Genomic DNA, 24,663 nt, shown 5'->3' with positions numbered 1-24,663 from the left:
TGGCTACGAAAGTAGCTTACCACCACTAGGTGTGAATGAATGATGGGTTTTTAACATGTAAAGCGACTTTGGGTACTTAGAAAAGCGCTATATAAATCCCAGTTATTATTATTATTATTATTGTTGTCCCAATACCAATATTTTGGTACCTGTACCGGTACCAAAATTATTTCGGTACGGTACTTTTCGATACTTTTCTAAATAAAGGGGACCACAAAAAAATTGCATTATTGGCTTCATTTTAACAAAAAATCTTACAGTACATTAAACATATGTTTCTTATTGCAAGTTTGTCCTTAAATAAAATAGTGAACATACAAGACAACTTGTCTTTTATTAGTAAGTAAGCAAACAAAGGCTCCTAATTTGTCTGCTGACGTATGCAGTTACATATTGTGTCATTTTCCATTCTATTATTTTGTCAAAATTATTATTATTATTAAGGACAAGCAGTAGAAAATGAATTATTAATCTACTTGTTCATTTACTGTTAATATCTGTTTACTTTCTCTTTTAACATGTTCTATCTACACTTCTGTTAAAATGTAATAATCATTTATTCTTCTGTTAAAGTTAAAGTACCAATGATTGTCACACACACACTAGGTGTGGCAAAATTATTCTTTGCATTTGACCCATCACCCTTGATCACCCCCTGGGAGGTGAGGGGAGCAGTGAGCAGCAGCGGTGGCTGCGCCCAGGAATAATTTTTGGTGATTACACCCCCAATTCCAACCCTTGATGCTGAGTGCCAAGCAGGGAGGTAATGGGTCCCATTTGTATAGTCTTTGGTATGACTACCTACCGATCTCAGGGTGGACACTCTAACCACTAGGTCACTGTTGTTTGGATGCTTTACATTAGTTTTGGGTGGTAACACAAATGTGGGTATCAATCCGATACCAAGTCGTTACAGGATCATACATTGGTCATATTCAAAGTCATAATGTGTTCAGGGACATACTGAGTTTATAAACATATTCTAAATTTTTTTAAACAAAAGAAGATGTTGTGATGGCAAAAATATCGATGTAATCATAGTAGTATCGACTAGATACACTTTTGTACTTGGTATCAATACAGTGCATGTCAGGTGTAGATCCACCTGTGGCGTTTGTTTACATTTTGACGCCAGTGAGCTATGGTGTGTAGTGAAGCATGTTTAGCTATTCCTCGTCCTGCAGGGATGATACTTGTAAGAAACGTACTTTCTTTGTCGCCATGGAGGCGATGATTAATGATTTAAAAGTAGCTAAAACACTGCCGACTGGGGCTGGACTTTAGCTGCTACCTACCTAGCCATGTCTTAAAGCACCCCTTCCAGTGTTATAGCTTCACCTTTATTGTTAGTTTTAAGCCAAAATGGGTCCGTTTTCCCTTTTTTGTCTACACACATTGTCTGCGTGTAAGTACTCCATGATTGTGCGCTGCCAAACATGCTCCTCTGCTCATAAACCAGCAATGTCACTACGTGACGACGACGGAGGAGAGGAGGGTGGCGGACCTGTACTTTTCAGAGGCGGTATAGTACCGAATATGATTCATTAGTATTGCGGTACTATACTAGTACCAGTATACCGTACAACCCTACGTGAGACGGTACAAAAGACTGAACTTCGACCTATTTTCGACTGCTGAAGTCTTCCAGAACACCATCTGTCAGGTATTGCAATGCATCCCTGGTGTCAAGAGTTTAAGTGATGACATCATTGTGTTGGGCTCAGCCCAAAAAGTCCATGACGATGCTTTGCGACCAGTTTTTTCCAGACTCAAAGAATGCGACCTCACGCTGAATCGCAACAAGGCTGGAATTCTTTGGCTTCATCTCAGCTGACCCTCGCAAAGTGGCAGCCATACATGGAGCATTAGAGCCCAAAGACCCAGCTGAAATCAGAAGCCTTCTCGTACGGCAAACTATTGCTCCAGGTTTATCAAATACTTCTCTACCATCACTGCACCGCTCAGAGAGCTCACCAAGAAAGGAACACCTTGGACTTGGAGTGCTGAGCATTCAGCTGCGTTACAAGCACTCAAGGAGCGCCTCACCAGCGACACTACCATGTCCTACTTTGATCCGAAAAAGGACACTGAACTTGTGGTTTGGGTACGATTCTTTTTCAAACAGACAGGGGAGAGAAGCAAGTCATAGCGTATGCCAGTCGGTCACTGACGGAGGTGGAAAGGTGCTACTCGCAGACAGAACAAGAGGCCCTTGCGATCATCTGGAGCTGTGGGCATTTCCAACTATACCTCTGCGATACTTAGTTTACCATTGTGACTGACCACAAGCTGTTGGAGCTAATATGGAACTGCGTTAGTGTCCATTTTATAGACAGGTTGTCTAATTTGTTGTGAAATTTGGCCAATTCCCAACCAACAACGTGGATTCAACGTTAGACATCAACATTGTCTCATTAATCCATGCATCCATTTTCTACCGCTTGTCCCTCTTGGGGTCGCGGGGGATGCTGGAGCCTATCCCAGCTGCATTCAGGCGGAAGGCGGGGTACACCCTCCCTGGACAAGTCGCCACCTCATCGCAGGGCCAACACAGATAGAGCAACATTCACACTCACATTCACACACTAGGGCCAATTTAGTGTTGCCAATCAACCTTGTTGGCAATCAACATTGTTTCAATTAAAAACCATTTTTGATATTTTGCAACTTTGTTTTGAAGTCAGTTTTAAAGGATGTGTAGGTATAATCAATGTTGTATCAATGTCTTGTGCCTGCTGGGTTGGAGCCCAACCCATTGGATCATACTACCCACCTGTCTCTATCTATATGACATTTTGAAAACAGTCCTCTAAAGTTGAAAGATGCATATTCTATCATTTTACTATTATTTATAAATAGTTATTAATGTTTTTCGCTGGATGGCCTCATTGAAACATTGTACAAAGACATGTTAACAAGCCTGTTGGGAGAGAAGCAACGGTTGTCTCAAATGTTGTTTTCACACCTCTAATTGCAGCATGGTGTCATCATTGTATGCTAATGCCTGCAGGTGTGAACGAGCATCCACTGAGAGTGTCAGTGCGACGCTATTATGCTGCAAAACATTGCTGACTGACACGCTCGGGAAACTCAAAGGAACATCCTCGAGGGGATGCGACAAACTTAACTCACACACGCACACAAACAACATACATTGTATTAAAAAAAGTATGTCTTAATTACAATTGATGAAATGTAACGTATTTCAACATCTGCATGGATGGAAATATTGCAAACTCTGTAAATAATTATGTCTCAATACTTAAGTATACAGTAATTTATTTGTCCACATATTATGATCATCGCATACGCTTGACGGTGAAGACCACTTTAAAGGTTAAATGTCTTGTCCAACAGTTTTTTCTTTTGTACCCTTCACCTTTACAATTTAGTAACATACTACAAGTATGTTGTATGTACTAGGAATGTTTTACCACTATCCGATATGTTGCCCAAAACCATCTTTTCCAGATACCGACGTCAACCAACTGATTTATGCAGCAGTTCTTCCCTCAAACTAATGTTTGATGACATGTGGTGTAATGGTTGAACACAATATGCTTCTTTTGCTGTGACGCCATTGGATGAACAACACACATAAAGACTGTTTGTGCAAAATAAGACAAATAAGTTATATAAAAAGTGCCATTTTTTTAAATTTTGTCATTTAAAAAAATCATGAGTAAAAGTCAACTAAAATAGAAGGTTTGACTATCAACAAGTTAGACAGGTTAGTCTTTAAATAAATAAATATATTGAACGATCTAATTAAATAAGACTAAAAACTCCACAATTTGTAAAGCTATACATTTTTATATTACACAGACCCACCATTTAAGGGGGGGCAACCGGGGGATGAGGGTTATTGTTTTATGACCGGAAGACCCCCCCAGGAAGTGGGCATGGCCTCCATGGTCTCGCTAGTTAAGGGACGGCTAGCGGGGGAATGATTTATGACCCCTGAAGTGGGCATGACCTAAACCGAAAACATAAAGTATACATCATATCCGTCCGCCATTTTAATTTTATAGTTTTTGGCAAGCCATCCGCCATTTTGGTTGTAGTCCATAATGATTTATGACCCCTAAAGCCTGACAAGACTATTACAGCTTGTAATTTTGCCTCGTATTAGAACCATCTTGTGCAGAGTCCATAACTGTAACTTTAAACATGTTAGTGTTTCTCCTAGGAGACTGTCCAAGTGCATGATGAATCAATATTTCATGATTACCTGTACATACTGACAGTCATCACAGAGAGCTAAACATTTTTTGCGTCATCTATGTTGCTGCTTCTTGATCTTAGCGCCGCTTTCGATACTGTTGATCATAATATTTTATTAGAGCGTATCAAAACGCGTATTGGGATGTCAGACTTAGCCTTGTCTTGGTTTAACTCTTATCTTACTGACAGGATGCAGTGTGTATCCCATAACAATGTGACCTCGGACTATGTTAAGGTAACGTGCGGAGTTCCCCAGGGTTCGGTTCTTGGCCCTGCACTCTTTAGTATTTACATGCTGCCGCTAGGTGACATCATACGCAAATACGGTGTTAGCTTTCACTGTTATGCTGATGACACCCAACTCTACATGCCCCTAAAGCTGACCAACACGCCGGATTGTAGTCAGCTGGAGGCGTGTCTTGATGAAATTAAACAATGGATGTCCGCTAACTTTTTGCAACTCAACGCTAAGAAAACGGAAATGCTGATTATCGGTCCTGCTAGACACCGACATCTATTTAATCATACCACCTTAACATTTGACAACCAAACAATTAAACAAGGCGACTCGGTAAAGAATCTGGGTATTATCTTCGACCCAACTCTCTCGTTTGAGTCACACATTAAGAGTGTTACTAAAACGGCCTTCTTTCATCTCCGTAATATCGCTAAAATTCGTTCCATTTTGTCCACAAGCGATGCTGAGATCATTATCCATGCGTTCGTTACATCTCGTCTCGATTACTGTAACGTTTTATTTTCAGGCCTCCCTATGTCTAGCATTAAAAGATTACAGTTGGTACAAAATGCGGCTGCTAGACTTTTGACAAAAACAAGAAAGTTTGATCATATTACGCCTATACTGTCTCACTTGCACTGGCTTCCTGTGCACCTAAGATGCGACTTTAAGGTTTTACTATTTACGTATAAAATACTACACAGTCAAGCTCCTGCCTATCTTGCCGATTGTATTGTACCATATGTCCCGACAAGAAATCTGCGTTCAAAGAACTCCGGCTTATTAGTGATTCCCAGAGCCCAAAAAAAGTCTGCGGGCTATAGAGCGTTTTCTATTCGGGCTCCAATACTATGGAATGCCCTCCCGGTAAAAGTTAGAGATGCTACCTCAGTAGAAGCATTTAAGTCTCATCTTAAAACTCATTTGTATACTCTAGCCCAGGGGTCGGCAACCCGCGGCTCCGGAGCCGCATGCGGCTCCTTGACCACTCTGATGCGGCTCAGCTACATACATGCCGACCCCGCCCCCCGATTTTCCCAGGAGATTGATGGATGTCAGTGTCTCTCATAAATTACTCCCAGGGAAAAAATAATCCTATTTACACTCTAATTACTAAATAAAGGGCGTGCCCTAATTGCACTGCAGTAATTGTCCTCTATAGCATTTACATACAGCGTGCCAGTCCAGCCACATGTTGCATGTTGTTATTACTTGCACACACAGGAGACAGCAAAGCATACTTACTCATCAGCCACACAGCTTACACTGACGGTAGCCGTATCAAACAACTTTAACATTGTTACGTTACAAATATGCGCCACACTGTGAACCCACACCAAAAAAGAATGAAAAACACATTTCTGGAGAACATCCCACCGTAACACAACATAAACACAACACAACCATTACCCAGAATCCCATGCAGCCCTAACTCTTCCGGTCTACATTATACACCCCCGCTACCACCAAATCCCCCCACACATCACCCCCCCCCCCCCCCCCCCCTCCGTGCGTTGGTTGAGCGGAAGAGTTAGGGCTGCATGGGATTCTGGGTATTGGTACCGTCAGTGTAAGATGTGTGGCTGCTGAGTTAGTACGCCTTGCTGTCACTTACGTGAGCAAGCTGAAATTGCATTCTACGTGTGGTCGAGCAGGTACACTGTTAGGGCAGACTGTAGAGGGCGCCAAATGCAGTGTCATCACGCTCTGATATTCGGGAGTCTCCCGGGAAAAGTGAGAGGGTTGACAAGTATGACGCTATCAAGCGCCATTAGTTCAAAACTCGCGGGCTGCACTAACATCAAATTTCCACATAAAAGTGCGTGCCGGTGCGTGTGTCGGAGACCCCTGGTTAACATAGCACAAAGCATTTAAGCTTTGTATGCAGTGTTTTTCATTTTAAATTTTTTTTGTGGCTCCCATTACTTTCTTTAATTTGTGAAACTTGCCAAAATGGCTCTCTGAGTGGTAAAGGTTGCAGACCCCTGCTCTAGCCTTTAAATAGACTCCCTTTTTAGACCAGTTGATCTGCCGTTTCTTTTCTTTTCTTTTCTACTCTGCTCCCAACCCGGGGTGGACCGCTAGCCTGTGCATCGGATGGGGACATCTCTACGCTGCTGACCCGTCTCCGCTCGGGATGGTTCCTGCTGGCCCCACTATGGACTGGACTTTCGCTGATGTGTTGGACTTTCACAATATTATGTCAGACCCACTCGACATCCATTGCTTTCGGTCTCCCCTAGAGGGGGGGGGGGGGGGGGTCCTCCCACATATGCGGTCCTCTCCAAGGTTTCTCATAGTCATTCACATTGATGTCCCACTGGGGTGAGTTTTCCTTGCCCTTATGTGGGCTCTGTACCGAGGATGTCGTTGTGGCTTGTACAGCCCTTTGAGACACTTGTGATTTAGGGCTATATAAATGAACATTGATTGATTGATTTTTTAGGTCTTATGGATTAGTAGGGACGGCGTGGCGAAGTTGGTAGAGTGGCTGTGCCAGCAATCGGAGTGTTGCTGGTTACTGGGGTTCAATTCCCACCTTCTACCTTCCTAGTCACGTCTGTTGTGTCCTTGGGCAAGACACTTCACCCTTTGCCTCTGATGGCTGCTGGTTAGCGCCTTGCATGGCAGCTCCCGCCATCAGTGTGTGAATGTGTGTGTGAATGGGTAAATGTGGAAATACTGTCAAAGTGCTTTGAGTACCTTGAAGGTAGAAAAGCGCTATACAAGTATAACCCATTTATCATTTATTAGTTAGGGTTATGTTCCCCTAACTGGGATTGCCTTTAACACGGTCACATATGAGACCGTCATAGTGACCAGATCGCATACGATAAGCTGCCGGAACAGTATCATAGCGACCACGTTTCTGCCGTAGCAAAAACTCTTGTTTTTAACACGAGTCACATATGATATACCGAAAAGCAGTATCCCGAGTCACTATGCTGATACTGCTTGTCGGTTTTTGGACTACAACCAAAATGGCAGATGGCTTGTGTAGTGACGACTATGACTGGTTTAATATGGATTAGCAATCACTTCAGGGTGTCTGGTCAAGACAGCAATTATTCGTTCAGGTGAGTGCAGGAGAAATAATAGATTGTCCAAGTCCAGATTTGCAGGTTCAATTGTATATTGAAGACATGCATGAGTTGTTCGTTTGCGTGTTCGTGGTTTCCTATACAAAACAATATATCAGCATCATCACTTCCTGTCAATGAGAAAGGACGCAAAGAAAAAGGCTCCGCTTCTGCTACCGGAGTTTTTGTTAAGTCTGAAGATTTTGACCACTGATTTGCGATCACAGCCACAGGAGAGTCACCTGGCATCTTCGATCTGATTTTGGTCAGTTGAGAGGCACTAATACGCTGAAATAAGGCGAGTTGAAAGAGCCGTTAGCCTCAAGCCAACGGCGCCTTGCCGCAGTTCAAAGCGGTTGCCTAGCAACCAAAAGCTACGGCGAGTTTACAGCTGAATTTAAAGTGATTCCGACGTCGCAGAGTGATATAAGTTGACAGGCTGACACCTCAAATTGATCTCTGAATGGCACAAGGTACGAAATTGTTGAAAAAACAAGTTAAAAGTGCCGCAAGTCGCTAAAGAAGCAACTGCCGTTAAGACATAAGAGGCACTGACGTCAGCGACTGCCGCGATGCGAAAAGCTAAAGGAAAGACTGAAATCCCGAAACGTTCGGTGTCAGCTGACACAGAACACAAATGGGAACAAGATCTGAGGCTGGACACAGGACATGATGGGAATCAAGAAGGGATACTACAAAAACTATTCCATGAATTTAAAGAAGAAGTGATAGAAGAATGGAAAGAAATTATGGATGAATGGAAAGAAGATATAAAAGAAATGAAAGAAGAAATGAAAGAAATGAAAAAAGATCTGAGAAAAGCAACAACAGAACACAAACAAGATGTGAAAAGTCTGCAGCAAAATATAGAAAGTCTGCAAACTCAGAACACCTCCAGAAAAAATGAAGCCACTGAAATGGGCCAACAAATGAAGACCCTTCAAGAAGACAACAATATGCTGAGGAATATCATAGATGAAATGGATCAGGACAAACGAATGAATGATATCATCGTGACAGGGCACCGAATTAAACCAAGATCCTATGCGAAAGCTGTGAATAATGAAGGTGAACCAGATGAAATGAATATGGTCTCAGCAGAACAGCAAGTGGTCAACTTTCTGCAATCAAAGGAAATTGAAATTGACATTAATACCATCGAAACATGCATCCCACTGAACGGAAGAAACAACAACGCCACCTCCAGTCGTGCTCGTGAAACTCGTAAACAGAAAATCTAAAATGGCATTGCTGAGACAGGGAAAGAAGCTGAAGGGAACAAATGTGTACATGAATGAGCATCTCACAAAACGTAATGCTGGAATCGCCAAGAAAGCACGCGACTTGAGAAAGCAGGGAAAAATTCAGGGAACTTGGAGCGCCAACTGTAAAATCTACATCAAGCTGAATGGAAGTCCAGAAGCAAGAGTAATTGTTGTCCACGACATCAAGGCCCAGGACAATTTTTAAAGTTTACACAGCTTTCACAACAATGATGATAATGGACTCTGACAGAAAACAAGCACCTAAATTCAGCATAGACACTACTATGTTCCAAGAGACGACTAAACAAGAAGACCTATATTCAGGATTGCATCCACCTACACTTATAGAGATTATTGAAACAACATCAAAGATTGTTGAAAAAGAAAACATGGAACTAAAAAATGTCTGCAACAAAGATCACAAAAACCAGGATTTGGAAAATGATATAGATCCAGATACAAATTGTTTCTCCCACATCAGTAATAATTGTTTATATTAAACAGATGAGCAATATAATAGCAAAATTAAATGTGATATCAAATTGTCAATTATTCATTTTAATAGCAGAAGCTTGTGTGCAAACTACAACAACATTAAGAACTTTTTGGAACACATCAACAAACCCTTCAAAGTGATCGCTTTCACAGAAACATGGATTGATGATAAAAAAGGAATAGATTTTGATCTGGAAGGATATGAACTAAACTACATCAACAGAACCAACAAAACTGGAGGAGGAGTAGCTGTGTACGTGATGAAGAACATGAACTACAAAGTGGTAAAAAACATGTCATTTGCTATAGATAATATCTTAGAATGTATAACCATTGAAATATGTCAGGAAAAAAGCAAAAACATATTCATCAGTTGTATATATAGATCACCTAAGTCAAGTATAGAAAAATTTGAAGAATGGATCAAGGCAACTTACATGGACAATGGTCAAAGAATAATGTTCTTATGTGGTGACTTTAATATTGACTTATTGAACCCAAACAAGCAAAAGTCTATTGATGACTTCATTGATACAATGTACAGCATCAGTTTATATCCTAAAATCACAAAGCCAAGCAGAATCACGGGACACTGTGCCACGCTTATTGATAATATTTTTACCAATGATTTTGATAATAACACTACAAGTGGTCTACTTATAACCGACGTTAGTGATCATCTGCCAGTTTTTACAATATATGATGGAAACTACAAGAAGAACATGGAAGACAAAAGGACATTTCAAAGACTGTGCACAGAGAAGAGGATGATTGCTTTCAAAATTGAGCTACAAAAGCAAGATTGGGACAATGTGTACAATGAAAAAGAGGTTGATGAAGCATATGAACATTTCTTAAACAAGTTCATAATACTTTATGACAAACATTGTCCATGGAAACAACTCAGTAGTAAGCAGGGAAAGAATAATCAACCATGGATGACAAAATGATTAAACAATGCTTGTAAGAAGAAGAATACACTATATAGAAAATTCATAGCACAAAGAACTACAGAGGCAGAAATTAAGTACAAGAACTATAAAAACAAGTTAACAAACCTACTATGATCATGTAGAAAAGAATATTACAGTGAATTATTGGACAGGAACAAAAATAATATGAGAGCAACATGGGGCATCCTCAATAGCATTATTAAAAATGGCACTAAGAGGGACTACCCCCAAAACTTCTTAGACGGAAATAAAAAAAAATGACAACATAAAGGAAGTAGTTGAAAGCTTCAATAATTATTTTGTAAATATTGGACCAAAATTGGAAGAAAGGATTCCAGACCCAGTTTCAATTGAGGACTATAATGATACCATAGAGCGAAATCCCAACTCCATGTTCCTCAGTAATGTGACACAGGAGGAAATAGTTACAATCGTGAAAAAATGTAAATCTAAGACTTCAACTGATTGTAACAGAATTGATATGGAAACAATAAAAAAGGTTGTAGAAGAGATCTCAGGACTATTAATGTATATTAGTAACCTATCATTTCAAACAGGTACATTTCCAAACAAAATGAAAATAGCTAATGTTGCACCAATTTGTAAGACTGGAGACTAACATCAATTTACAAATTATAGACCTGTTTCCTTACTTCCACAATTTTCTAAAATCATTTGAAAAACTGTTCAATAACAGATTAGAGATTTCATAAATGAAAATAGAATACTCGAAGACAACCAATATGGTTACAGAGCTAATGTTTCAACTTCAATGGCTTTAATTGAAATTACAGAAGAAATTACCAATGCAATAATAGTAAAAAATGTGCGGCAGCAGTTTTTTTTGGATCTAACTAAAGCATTTGACACAATTAATCACAATATTTTAATCAAAAAACTAGAACGATATGGCATCAGAGGGTTAGTCTTAAACTGGATAAGAAGTTATCTAACAAACAGGAAACAATACGTGAAGCTAGGCGAACACACGTCTACAACGCTAAATATATCCTGTGGTGTTCCTCAGGGATCAATACTAGGACCTAAATTATTCAATCTCTATATAAATGACATTTGTAAAGTTACAAAATATTTAAAGTTAGTATTATTTGCGGATGATACAACAGTGTTTTGTTCAGGAGAGAACACACAGGAGATAATACAAATAATAACAGAAGAAATTAACAAATTAAAAAGATGGTTTGACAAAAACAGACTATCGTTGAATCTCAGTAAAAGTAAAATAATGGTATTTGGTAACAGTAGAAGAGAAAGTCAAACACAAATACAAATAGACGGAATAGAATTTGAAAGAGTAAATGAAACAAAATTTCTAGGTATAATGATTGATGGTAAATTGAACTGGAAATCTCACGTAAAAAATATACAACATAAAGTAGCAAGAAACACGTCAATAATGAATAAAGCAAAACATGTTCTAGACAAAAAATCACTTCATATTCTCTACTGCTCATTAGTGTTACCATATCTGAGCTACTGTGTAGAAATATGGGGAAATAATTACAAAAGTACACTTCATTCATTAACGGTGTTACAAAAAAGATCAGTTAGAATAATACATAATGTTGGATATAGAGAACATACAAATCCTTTATTTATTGAATCAAAGATACTGAAATTCCACGACATAGTGAATTTGCAAACAGCTAAAATTATACACAAAGCAAACTATAACCTGCTACCCAAGAATATACAACAATTCTTCTCAAAAAAAGAGGAGAAATATAATCTTAGAGAGAAATGTAATTTAAAACATTTGTACGCACGTACAACACTAAAGACCTTCAGTATATCAGTATGTGGAATTAAATTATGGAATGGATTAAGCAAAGCATTCAAACAATGTACTAATATGATCCACTTCAAGAAACTCTTCAAACTTAAAGTGTTTACAAGGTACAAAGGAGAAGAACCATGATAAACATTCTGAATTTATTTAATTCATCCATTCTTTCACTCTCAAAATAATCTTACTTATCTCATCATATGAAATGTAACTTACTTCACCAATTATTATTTATTTATTTATTTTTTATTGTGATTACTTATGGAGTATATTGTGAATACATTGAGAACAAGAAGTGAACAAAAGTTTTAGCAACTGTTATGTAAAAGAAAAGGGGTAGGATTAAATAAGCTCTGCTTCTTCCTACTTCTTTTCGAACATGTTGAAAAGAGAAACTGGAAATTGTGATGTATCATGTTGTATGCTTGCATGTTCGAAATAAACTCAAACTCAAGTCAACTCAACTCAACTACTTATGGAGGTGATCGGCTGATCTTTTGGCTTCCTTTAGTGTTGGCAAGTGGGTCAGAATGTTGTCCTTCACTTGGCTTGAGAGTAGCTGCAACTTTCTCATGAAAGCCGTCACTACACTGTACATCTCATGCACAAAAAGGCCCTTGCGCTGCAGTTTGACATTCAGTTCGTTCATGAGTGCAGTCACATCCACAGCGAATCCGAGGTCTGCCACCGAGTCTTCATCTGAAAGTTCTGGGATGTCATGTCCTTTCTTCCCAGATACATTCTGAATCTGGTCTCTCAGGTCCCAAACACTTTTCAGTACTTTGCCCAGGCTGAGCCACCTGACGTTGCTGTGGTAGTTTATGTCACCATGTTCACTCTCATTTTCCTCCAAAAGTGCAACAAATTGTATATGATTTAACACTCACGCTCTGATAAAGTTAACTGTTTTGCTTACAGCATCAACAACATGGTTAATTTTTAACACTGTCTTACACAACACTTCCTGATGTATAATACAATGCAAAAATGTCAATTTCTGCACAGGGTTAATTTCTGTCACTTTATCCTGCATCCGCTTTAAAAGTCCAACATTTTTCCCGTCAGATTTGGACAACCATCTGTTGTCACACCTGCCAGCTTGTCCCATTTCAGTCCTAACATGTCCAAACACGCATTTACCTCTGTGAACAAGTCATTACCTGTGGTTGTCCCTTTAATTGACTGCATGGCTGCCAGCTCCTCTGTGATTTGAAAGTCTGCAGTTATCCCACGTAAGAAGATGAGCAGCTGGGCGGTGTCACGTACATCGCAGCGCTCAACCAAAGCCAGCGAAAAACAGTCAAAGTCGATTGTTCTGTTCTTCAGCTGAAGCTCCAAGTTTCCAGCGATGGTCTCAACCCGCGTCGTTACAGTGCGTCAAAAGAGTGACGCGTTCTCAAATGCGCCCCTCTTGTCCGTCAGAAAACGCCTTACTTTTTCTGGCGATTTTATGAGAAATGACGAAACTTGTCCTGACGGCTGCATCTCTGGGAGTTTGAAATTTGGCAAAAAGTCCTTGTTGGGTTTGCAGTTTTACCATCAACGCATGAGCCTCCCTTGCGCGCTCTTCATCAGACAGATTCCGGTATTTATCCTCTTGCTTCGTCGTGTAGTGGCGATTCAAATTATATTCTTTAAACACAGAAACCTGTGTACCATAAATTAAGCACACAGCTTTACCTTTAATTTCTGTAAAGAAATACTTGGCAGTCCATGTCTTGTTGAAAACACGGCATTCGTCATCAACTTTTCTTTTTTTAGCGTGAGCTGTCATCTCGGGGGTAACCGGGTATCACTTGTCGCTGTGCACCTTCACTCACAGGTTACACACGGACATACGTCCATAAATAACACTTTTCAAAATAAAAGCATTACAGTTGTATTGCACGCACGACATAGATGTTATTAAAAAATGTATTTTGTCATTTGTAATTGCCGCTGTTTACATTCACTCACAATCATGCACGCACATACGTCCACACGGAAGTAATACAAATAACGGTTTTCAAAACAAAAGCAGCACCGTCTTATTGCACACTCGACATAGATACTTTTTAAAAATTATTTTGTAATTGATGATTGGCCTCACGTGGGTTGGATGTGGCCCGCTGGCCACAAAATGCCCAGGTCTGATTTAGACCAATCTATTTTCTCGATGCTATTATCCACAGGCAGCAACACAGGTAAATTCCCTGTGTTTAACACCATGCGAAAAGGAATATGGTAGTAATACCGTAGCCAGATTATAATGAATTTTCTTCATCTTAATGGAGGGGCGATAAGGAGCGGGGGGTTTCACTCTCGCCTGGGGCGTTAAATGGCCTAAAGCAGGCGCTGGTTACATGACAACGCTCCAAATAGGATGCCATGTCATTCAGCTAAGCTCAAAGAAATGTTCAACGTCTCAAGGGTAAAGGACTTGTCATGATGACATTATCTCAGGCTAAAACTTTGACCCAATAAGGTTTGCTTGGGGGAGGTACAATGGGTTGGACGAAAACATTTGAACACATAAACCACATGTAAAACATAGGCCATTTGTCTCCTCTTCTTCTCAATGATGGAGGAGTACCAACCAGAGCTCTGCTTTCCACAACTCATCAACATCTCCTGTAAGAAGTCCATGTCTCATTGGTCTGAAGGTGTTCTCTTAAATGTTCTTCTGGCCATCATCTGCATCATCACTGTGGTTCTCAACCTGCTGGTCATCATCTCAATCTCCCACTTCAGGCATACATTTATATTCTGGCATTGCGCAGCATTTTTGTCATTTAATCATGGCTGTAGTAGTTGTTATTGTCTATTTACTTTTTCTATAATCTACTAAGAAATATGTTGTCTTGTTAATTTTTTGTTTTTTCTCCAGGCAGCTCCACACTCCTACCAACGTCCTTCTCCTCTCTCTCGCGGTATCTGACTTTCTGGTGGGCCTCCTGGTGTTACCGATTAAGATCTACATGAGAATATCCTGCTGGACTTTTGGTGATGTTCTTTGTTCTCTGTGGTTCTACATGACTGTCTCACTGACTTCCGTATCAGTAGGAAACATGGTGCTAATATCTGCTGACCGTTATGTGGCTATTTGTGATCCTCTGCATTATAACACCAAAGTCACTGTAAAAAAAATTCAACTTTGTGTTTGTTTTTGTTGGTTTTCTGCTTTTCTCCTCGGTTGCATCATTTCAAAGGAAGGTCTGACTCATCCTGAAAAGTCTAATTCCTGCTATGGAGAGTGTGTTATTGGTATAGACTTCGAAGGTGGGATTATTGACCTTATTGTGGTATTTATTATTCCTCTCAGCATCATCATCACTCTGTACATGAGAGTGTTTGTGGTTGCTGTGTCTCAGGCCCGAGCCATGCGCTCTCATGTTACATCAGTCAAACCACATTCAGTCACAGTAAGAGCAAAGACATCCGAGTTGAAAGCAGCCAGGACTCTTAGTGTCCTTGTCCTTGTCTTCCTCATGTGTCTCTGTCCATATTATATTGTTTCTTTTGCAGGTGACAACAAAATACTGTCCTCATTTGCAAATTATGTTCAATTTCTATACATTTTAAACTCCTTTTTTAACCCGTTAATATATGCTTTGTTCTATCCCTGGTTTAGAAGAGCCATTAAACACATTGTCACTCTGCACATACTGCAGCCTGGCTCCTGTGGGGACAACATACTGTAAAAAATTGTTTATTATATATATATATATATATATATATATATATATATATATATATATATATATATATATATATATATATATATATATATATGTATATTTATTTATTTGACCACTTTTGTGTAAAGTTTTGCAGAAAGAGTTACGACTTTTGAGACGTGTGGAAACAGGTGAACTGTGTCTATGTTTATGGGAAGTGTGTGCTTCTGAAAAATACATGATTTGTTTATTTTTTTGCAACAGGGACCAGGCGTTGTGTTTTACCAAACTTTAAATATGAAAATAAATTGTTGAGACATAGTGATATTTTATATTCTACATTTTCTTATTGTCTTATATTAGCTCACTTACTCTAAATTGAGGACATGTTTCATTCAAGATTCAAACACCTTTATTAATCCCTCAAGGGGCAATTCAATTTGAGCAACAGGTTGTTGTGGTTCACAAAGCCTACATGTCTCAAAAAAAATAAAAAGTCAATATCTACATAAACAACACAATATTCTAAACAAAATAAAAGCGATTTGTTTTACTCAATGGAAGGGCATAACGTCGCACTGAAGGCAACAGAGAGAATTCCCCGCAAGGACATGTCTCGGGGAGGCTAAAATGCTCTTTGCTTTTCGGAGGATTTGCTGGTTGCAGAAGAAGTTTAAGTCTCTTAGTTTTACTCTGGTAATCTTAGAGCAAGATTTAAGAATACTAGACAGGCTGTTTCGGTCTTTAACTGAAAGACAGTGAAACCAACAAATAAAAGAAAAACACATATGACTCTCAATAAATGTTTGATAAAAATGACAGAGTATAACAGACCTGACAGATAAATAATTACATTTCTTGAGAAGATAAATTCTCTGTTGTGCTTGCTTTACTATAAAATCTGTGTTCACATCAAACTTGAGCTGGTCGTCAAAAAAGGTCCCCAAATATTTATATGATGAAACAATGTCAACTTTTTTGTTATGTTTGATGCACTCCGTAGAAATATCCTTCTTACATCTAAAAATAATGATTAATTATTTGGTTTTAGATACATTTAAATCCAAAAAGTTACAGTCACACCAGGAGATCAAATCCGTTAGGGCGCTCTCATGCTTTGATTGTGAAACATAGAGGAGGGATCGCAGTGCCGTGTCATCAGAGAACTTAATCAGAAAGCTGTCTTCCTGCCTACTTCTGCATTCATCAGGAAACATAATAAAAAGTAAGGGTGAAAGGACGCATCTTTTGGGTGAACCTGTGGAGATGGTCACTTTAACTCGCTGGAATATAAAGACAATATAACATACATCTATAAACCTGGATTCATATGCAAAAGTGCAATATATTTATCTGTACAGTAATCTTTTTATTTATATCTGCACCTTATTGCTTTTTTATCCTGCACTACCATGAGCTAATGCAACAACATTTTGTTCTAATCTGTACTGTAAAGTTCAAATTTGAATGACAGTAAAAAAGGAAGTCTAAGTCTAAGTCTAAGTCTAAGAGTCAGAGAGACAGCCGTTTACAGAGTCTCTTTGCTCTCTACCAGTTAAAAAGTCTAAAATCCATAGCACAAGCTGGTGAGACAATTCAAATTTAGACACAAGCCTCTCTATTAAGAGATGTGGCTGCATTGAATTAAATGCAGAAGAGAAATCAACAAATAAGAGCCTGGCATGGACTCGTGGCTTCTCTAAGTGTTTGTGGAGGTGGTTGAGTATAAAAAGCTTTGCATCATCTACACCTTTCCCTGCCTGATAGGCAAATTGTAGTGGATCAAGTCCCTCTATAGAAGACATGACCAGGCCTTTGACAATTTTCTCAAAGATTTTCATGATTAATGACGTTAATGCAACTGACGAAACTTGTCCTGACGGCTGCATCTCTGGGGGTTTGAAATTTGGCAAAAAGTCCTTGTTGGGTTTGCAGTTTTACCATCAAGGCATTAGCCTCCCTTGCGCGCTCTTCAACAGACCGATTCCGGTATTTTCCCTTGTGCTTCGTCGTGTAGTGGCGATTCAAATTATATTCTTTAAACACAGCAACCTGTGTACCACAAATTAAGCACACAGCTTTACCTTTAATTTCTGTAAAGAAATACTTGGCAGTCCATGTCTTGTTGAAAACACGGCATTCGTCATCAACTTTTCTTTTTTTAGCGTGAGCTGACATCTCGGGGGTAACCGGGCATCACTTGTCGCTGTGCACCTTCACTCACAGGTAACACACGGACATACGTCCATAAATAACACTTTTCAAAATAAAAGCAGCACAGTTGTATTGAACACACGACATAGATGTTTTAAAAAAATGTATTTTTTAATTTGTAATTGCCGCTGTATACATTCACTCACAATCATGCACGCACATACGTCCACACGGAAGTAATACAAATAACGGTTTTCAAAACAAAAGCATAACCGTCTTATTGCAAAATCGACATAGATACTTTTTAAAAATTATTTTGTAATTGATGATTGGCATCACGTGGGTTGGATGTGGCCCGCTGGCCACAAAATGCCCAGGTCTGATTTAGACCAATCTATTTTCTCGATGCTATTATGCACAGGCACCAACACAGGTAAATTGCCTGTGTTTAACACCATGCGAAAAGGAATATGGTAGTAATATCGTAGCCAGATTATAATACATTTTCTTCATCTTAATGGAGGGGCGATAAGGAGCGGGGGGTTTCACTCTCGCCTGGGGCGTTAAATGATCTAAAGCCGGCCCTGGTTGTATGACAACGCTCCAAATAGGATGCCATGTCATTCAGCTAAGCTCAAAGAAATGTTCAACGTCTCAAGGGTAAAGGACTTGTCAAGATGACATTATCTCTGGCTAAAACTTTGACCCAATAAGGTTTGCTTGGGGGAGGTACAATGGGTTGGACGAAAACATTTGAACACATAAACCACATGTAAAACATAGGCCATTTGTCTCCTCTTCTTCTCAATGATGGAGGAGTACCAACCAGAGCTCTGCTTTCCACAACTCATCAACATCTCCTGTAAGAAGTCCATGTCTCATTGGTCTGAAGGTGTTCTCTTAAATGTTCTTCTGGCCATCATCTGCATCATCACTGTGGTTCTCAACCTGCTGGTCATCATCTCAATCTCCCACTTCAGGCATACATTTATATTCTGGCATTGCGCAACATTTTTGTCATTTAATCATGGCTGTAGTAGTTGTTATTGTCTATTTACTTTTTCTATAATCTACTAAGAAATATGTTGTCTTGTTAATTTTTTGTTTTTTCTCCAGGCAGCTCCACACTCCTACCAACCTCCTCCTCCTCTCTCTCGCTGTATCTGACTTTCTGGTGGGCCTCCTGGTGTTACCGATTATGATCTACATGAGAATATCCTGCTGGACTTTTGGTGATGTTCTTTGTTCTCTGTGGTTCTACATGGCTGTCTCACTGACTTCCGTATCAGTAGGAAACATGGTGCTAACATCTGCTGACCGTTATGTGGCTATTTGTGATCCTCTGCATTATAACACCAAAATCACTGTAAAAAAAGTTCAACTTTTTGTTTGTATTTGTTGGCTTTTTGCTTTTCTCCTCTGTAGCATCATTTCAAAGGACGGTCTGACTCATCCTGGAAAGTCTAATTCCTGCTATGGACAGTGTGTTATTGGTATAGACTTCGAAGGTGGGATTATTGACCTTATTGTGGTATTTATTATTCCTCTCAGCATCATCATCACTCTGTACATGAGAGTGTTTGTGGTTGCTGTGTCTCAGGCCCGAGCCATGCGCTCTCATGTTACATCAGTCAAACCACATTCAGTCACAGTAAGAGCAAAGACATCCGAGTTGAAAGCAGCCAGGACTCTTAGTGTCCTTGTCCTTGTCTTCCTCATGTGTCTCTGTCCATATTATATTGTTTCTTTTGCAGGTGACAACAAAATACTGTCCTCATTAGCAAATTATTCTCTGTATCTATACATGTTAAACTCCTTTTTTAACCCGTTAATATATGCTTTGTTTTATCCCTGGTTTAGAAGAGCTATTAAACTTATTGTCACTCTGCACATACTGCAGCCTGGCTCCTGTGGGGACAACATACTGTAATAAAAATGTTTTATTTATATATATATATATATATATATATATATATATATATATATATATATATATATATATATATATATATATATATATATATATATATATAAGGTTCTGCAGAAAGAGTTACGTCTTTTGAGACGTGTGGAAACAGGTGAACTGTGTCTATGTTTATGGGAAGTGTGTGCTTCTGAAAAATACATGATTTGTTTATTTTTTTGCAACAAGGACCAGGCTTTGTGTTTTACCAAACTTTAAATATGAAAATAAAGTGTTGAGACATAGTGATATTTTATATTCTACATTTTCTTATTGTCTTATATAAGCTCACATACTCTAAATTGAGGACATGTTTCATTCAAGATTCAAACACCTTTATTAATCCCTCAAGGGGCAATTCAATTTGAGCAACAGGTTGTTGTGGTTCACAAAGCCTACATGGCTCACAATAAATAAAAAGTCAATACCTACATAAACAACACAATATTCTAAACAAAATAAATGTAAAAGTTTAAAAATGTAAGAGTCTGAGTGCAGAAGGGATGAATTATTTGGAAAAGCGATTTGTTTTACTCAATGGAAGGGCATAACGTCGCCCTGAAGGCAACAGAGAGAATTCCCCCGCAAGGACATGGTTCGGGGAGGCTAAAATGCTCTTTTATTTTAGGAGGATTTGCTGGTTGCAGAAGTAGTTTAAGTCTCTTAGTTTTACTCTGGTAATCTTAAAGCAAGATTTAAGAATACTAGACAGGCGGTTTCGGTGTTTAACTGAAAGACAGTGAAACCAACAAATAAAAGAAAAACACATAAGACTCTCAATAAATGTTTGATTAAAACGACAGAGTATAACAGACCTGATAGAGAAATAATTACATTTCCTGAGAAGATCTTCCTGCCTACTTCTGCATTCATCAGTAAACATAATAACAAGTAAGGGTGAAAGGACGCATCTTTCGGGTGAACCTTTATCATAAATAATAAAGTTTATAAGTAAGGGTTGCACATTAAATTAAGAAGAACAAGACGGGAGTAATTCACGTTCATAAAAACGTTAAAATAATGATATTGTGATGTGATAAATGGGACCAAAAATTAATTGATAAAGTCGTTTCCAAATACTTTTACGTCCCATTTTCATCAATACGATAAATAACATGTTGCTGCGTCTTGATCTTAGCGCCGCTTTCGATACCGTCGATCATAATATTTTATTAGAGCGTATCAAAACACGTGTTGGTATGTTGTGGTTTAACTCTTATCTTACTGACAGGATGCAGTGCGTCTCCCATAACAATGGGACCTCGGACTATGTCAAGGTAACGTGCAGAGTTCCCCAGGGTTCGGTTCTTGGCCCTGCACTCTATAGTATTTACATGTTGCCGCTGGGTGACATCATACGCAAATATGGTGTTAGCTTTCACTGTTATGCTGATGACACCCAACTCTACATGCCCCTAAAGCTGACCAACACGCCGGATTGTAGTCAACTGGAGGCGTGTCTTAATGAAATTAAACAATGGATGTCCGCTAACTTTCTGCAACTCAACGCTAAGAAAACGGAAATGCTGATTATCGGTCCTGCTAGACACCGACATCTATTTAATAATACCACCTTAACATTTGACAACCAAACAATTACACAAGGCGACTCGGTAAAGAATCTGGCTATTATCTTCGACCCAACTCTCTCGTTTGAGTCACACATTAAGAGTGTTACTAAAACGGCCTTCTTTCATCTCCGTAATATCGCTAAAATTCGTTCCATCTTGTCCACTAGCGACGCTGAGATCATTATTCATGCGTTCGTTACGTCTCGTCTCGATTACTGTAACGTATTATTTTCGGGTCTCCCTATGTCTAGCATTAAAAGATTACAGTTGGTACAAAATGCGGCTGCTAGACTTTTGACAAAAACAAGAAAGTTTGATCATATTACGCCTATACTGGCTCACCTGGACTGGCTTCCTGTGCACTTAAGATGCGACTTAAAGGTTTTACTACTTACGTATAAAATACTACACGGTTTAGCTCCAGCCTATCTCGCTGATTGTATTGTACCATATGTCCCGACAAGAAATCTGCGTTCAAAGAACTTCGGCTTATTAGTGATTCCCAGAGCCAAAAAAAAGTCTGCGGGCTATAGAGCGTTTTCTATTCGGGCTCCAGTACTCTGGAATGCCCTTCCGGTAACAGTTAGATATGCTACCTCAGTAGAAGCATTTAAGTCCCATCTTAAAACTCATTTGTATACTCTAGCCTTTAAATAGACCCCCTTTTTAGACCAGTTGATCTGCCGTTTCTTTTCCTCTCTCCTCTTCTCCCCTCTCCCTTGGGAGGGGGAGTTGCACAGGTCCGGTGGACATGAATGAAGTGCTGGCTGTCTAGAGTCGGGACCCCGGGTGGACCGCTAGCCTGTGCATCGGTTGGGGACATCTCTGCGCTGCTGACTCGTCTCCGCTCGGGATGGTTTCCTGCTGGTCCCACTATAGACTGGACTCTCGCTGATGTGTTGGATCCACTGTGGACTGGACTTTCACAATATTATGTCAGACCCACTCGACATCCATTGCTTTCGGTCTCCCCTAGAGGGGGGGGGGGGGGGGGGTTACCCACATATGCGGTCCTCTCCAAGGTTACTCATAGTCATTCACACCGACGTCCCACTGGGGTGAGTTTTTCCTTGCCCGTATGTGGGTTCTGTACCGAGGATGTCGTTGTGGCTTGTGCAGCCCTTTGAGACACTTGTGATTTAGGGCTATATAAATAAACATTGATTGATTGATTGAACATATTTGCAGGGTTTTTACCTTTCTTTATTACTAATGCCTAAGCAGCATCTGAGACCCTGCCGGGTGTACGCCCACCCGGTGGCAGAGCCCTCTGTGTAACTGGGACACTTAAGCCATCACCCCGCGACATGGGATGGACCATGTGATAGATTTTGTAAGAAGGTATTGTTTATTTTGTCTTTGTCTTTTAACAACTATTGCCTTTACCATTTTTCCTCTTCCTAACCATCTTTTGATTTTGACTAACATTCTTTTGATGGCTTAGTTAGTTAGTTGCACGCTAGTTCTAAGCAACCCGTACAGAGAGAAGATCTTATTCTGAAACTCTGGACCGATGTTAAGAAGGTGGCGTTCCAGTTTGAGAAACCAGGAACATCCGTACCATGTTGCCCATACACTTGCTGATTTTTACTCTTTTTCTGCTTGCGGTATGTAAACTGTGTTTCTTGTGTATTTGTGTTTGAAGCCGATATTTAAGTGCAGTAGCAAAGGTTTGAAGTCTGACTAAAACCAAGAGTGTCATTATTATGAAAATCATTAATTACGCTTATTACTTAAATTTGTACGCTTCTTTGGATTTCTGGTCTGCCATCTTTCTCCTCGCACTTGATAGTGCAGGGAGGTCTGGCGTTTCTGGGTGTTGTTGATAAATGGCTTTGGCTTTGCATAGTAGAGTTTTAACTTGCACTCACAGATGTAGCGACGAATTGTAATTACTGACAGTAGTTTTCTGAAGTGTTCCTGAGCCCATGTGGTGATATCCTTTACACACTGATGTCGGTTTTTGATGCAGTACCGCCTGAGGGATCGAAGGTCACGGGCTTAGCTGCTTATGTGCAGTGGTTTCTCCAGATTCCCAATCATGGAACCCACCTGTTCACCTGTGGGATGTTCCAAATAAGTGTTTGATGAGCATTCCTCAACTTTGTCAGTCTTTTTTGCCACTTGTGCCAGCTTTTTTGAAACATGTTGCAGGCATCAAATTCCAAATGAGCTAATATTTGCAAAAAATAAAGTTTTCCAGTTCGAACGTTAAGTAACTTGTCTTTGCAGTCTATTCAATTGATTATAGGTTGAAAAAGATTAGCAAATCATTGTATTCGGTTTTAATTTACGATTTACACAACGTGCCAACTTCACTGGTTTTGGGTTTTGTACATCATTTTAATTTATAAAGGTAATAATAACGTCGGGAGTTTTGCTGCCGTCATCATTATTAACGTTTATCGTAATATAAATATAGTCTTGTTTCCCGGTGAAAAATCCAAACACCGTGTCTCAGTAGTTGTAGTTCTGATTGGATTCCCACCGTGAGGCTCCGTTTGATTGGTGAAATTAAGTCCAACGTCACTAAAGCTTACCTTGGATTGGCAAAACAGAGTCATGTGACAGTGCCTGCCGGAAAAAGGCTCGATGACAAAATTAATTTGTTTTTGCAAGTCTTAATCAATAGATTATTAATAATAATAATATAAATAAATGTAACGATCGGAATGAAACTTAACGTAATGGTGTACAAGTAGCGTGTCTTCTTCACAAAAATATTTAAATAACACTGACAATTACAATTTTTACAAAAAGTTACCTAAGTAAATGTAACGGAGTAAATGTAGCGTGTTACTACCCAGCTCTGAGTTCATCAAACAAACATTTAACAAAGTGGTCACTGTAAATGTATGCATTCTTTGACTCTGCTCCCTTGGACTGGAGTGTGAGCTGCTTTTCTCGTCGTAGTTTCGTAAAATGTTGCACTATTCCGCCCTTTTTAATTACCTCTCGAGAAACTCTGCATTAACGTTTGTCCTTTCCGTGATTCAACCGGTTTGTACAGCCGAAAACAGTATATGGCATTTTTTTCTTCAAGAAAAAACTAAATGGCGCCGAATACCTATTGAAAACAGAGCCAGCTTGACCACCACCTGTATTCATTTGTAATCGAATTCTGACTTGTAACAATTCTGCAAAAAAATTAATACAAACGTGAACCCCCACAAGGACGAGAACGCTGATTTGTGGAAAACTTTGGCCCAATAAGGTTTGCTTACGTGGGTGGTACAATGGATTGGACGAAGACATTT

General features: G+C 39.4%; 2 protein-coding genes and 1 pseudogene across 2 annotated transcripts; 2 read left to right on the top strand and 1 right to left on the bottom strand.

Moving 5' to 3' along the window:
- Positions 1-12,531: 12,531 nt before the first annotated feature.
- Positions 12,532-13,116, bottom strand: LOC133662995 (general transcription factor II-I repeat domain-containing protein 2A-like; annotated as a pseudogene).
- A 1,503-nt stretch (positions 13,117-14,619) lies between these two features.
- LOC133663815 (trace amine-associated receptor 13c-like) lies at positions 14,620-15,742 on the top strand. Its single transcript, XM_062068517.1, has 2 exons — positions 14,620-14,792; positions 14,929-15,742. Exons 1-2 carry the CDS (start codon positions 14,620-14,622, stop codon positions 15,740-15,742), a joined length of 987 nt encoding a protein of 328 aa, XP_061924501.1.
- Positions 15,743-18,679: 2,937 nt separating this feature from the next.
- LOC133663814 (trace amine-associated receptor 13c-like) lies at positions 18,680-19,802 on the top strand. The gene is made up of 2 exons (XM_062068516.1): positions 18,680-18,852; positions 18,989-19,802. Exons 1-2 carry the CDS (start codon positions 18,680-18,682, stop codon positions 19,800-19,802), a joined length of 987 nt encoding a protein of 328 aa, XP_061924500.1.
- Positions 19,803-24,663: the final 4,861 nt, after the last annotated feature.

The sequence above is a fragment of the Entelurus aequoreus genome, linkage group LG13 (assembly GCF_033978785.1).
Source record: "Entelurus aequoreus isolate RoL-2023_Sb linkage group LG13, RoL_Eaeq_v1.1, whole genome shotgun sequence".
NCBI lineage: Eukaryota > Metazoa > Chordata > Actinopteri > Syngnathiformes > Syngnathidae > Entelurus > Entelurus aequoreus.
This window is presented reverse-complemented; position numbering and strand designations above follow the sequence as displayed.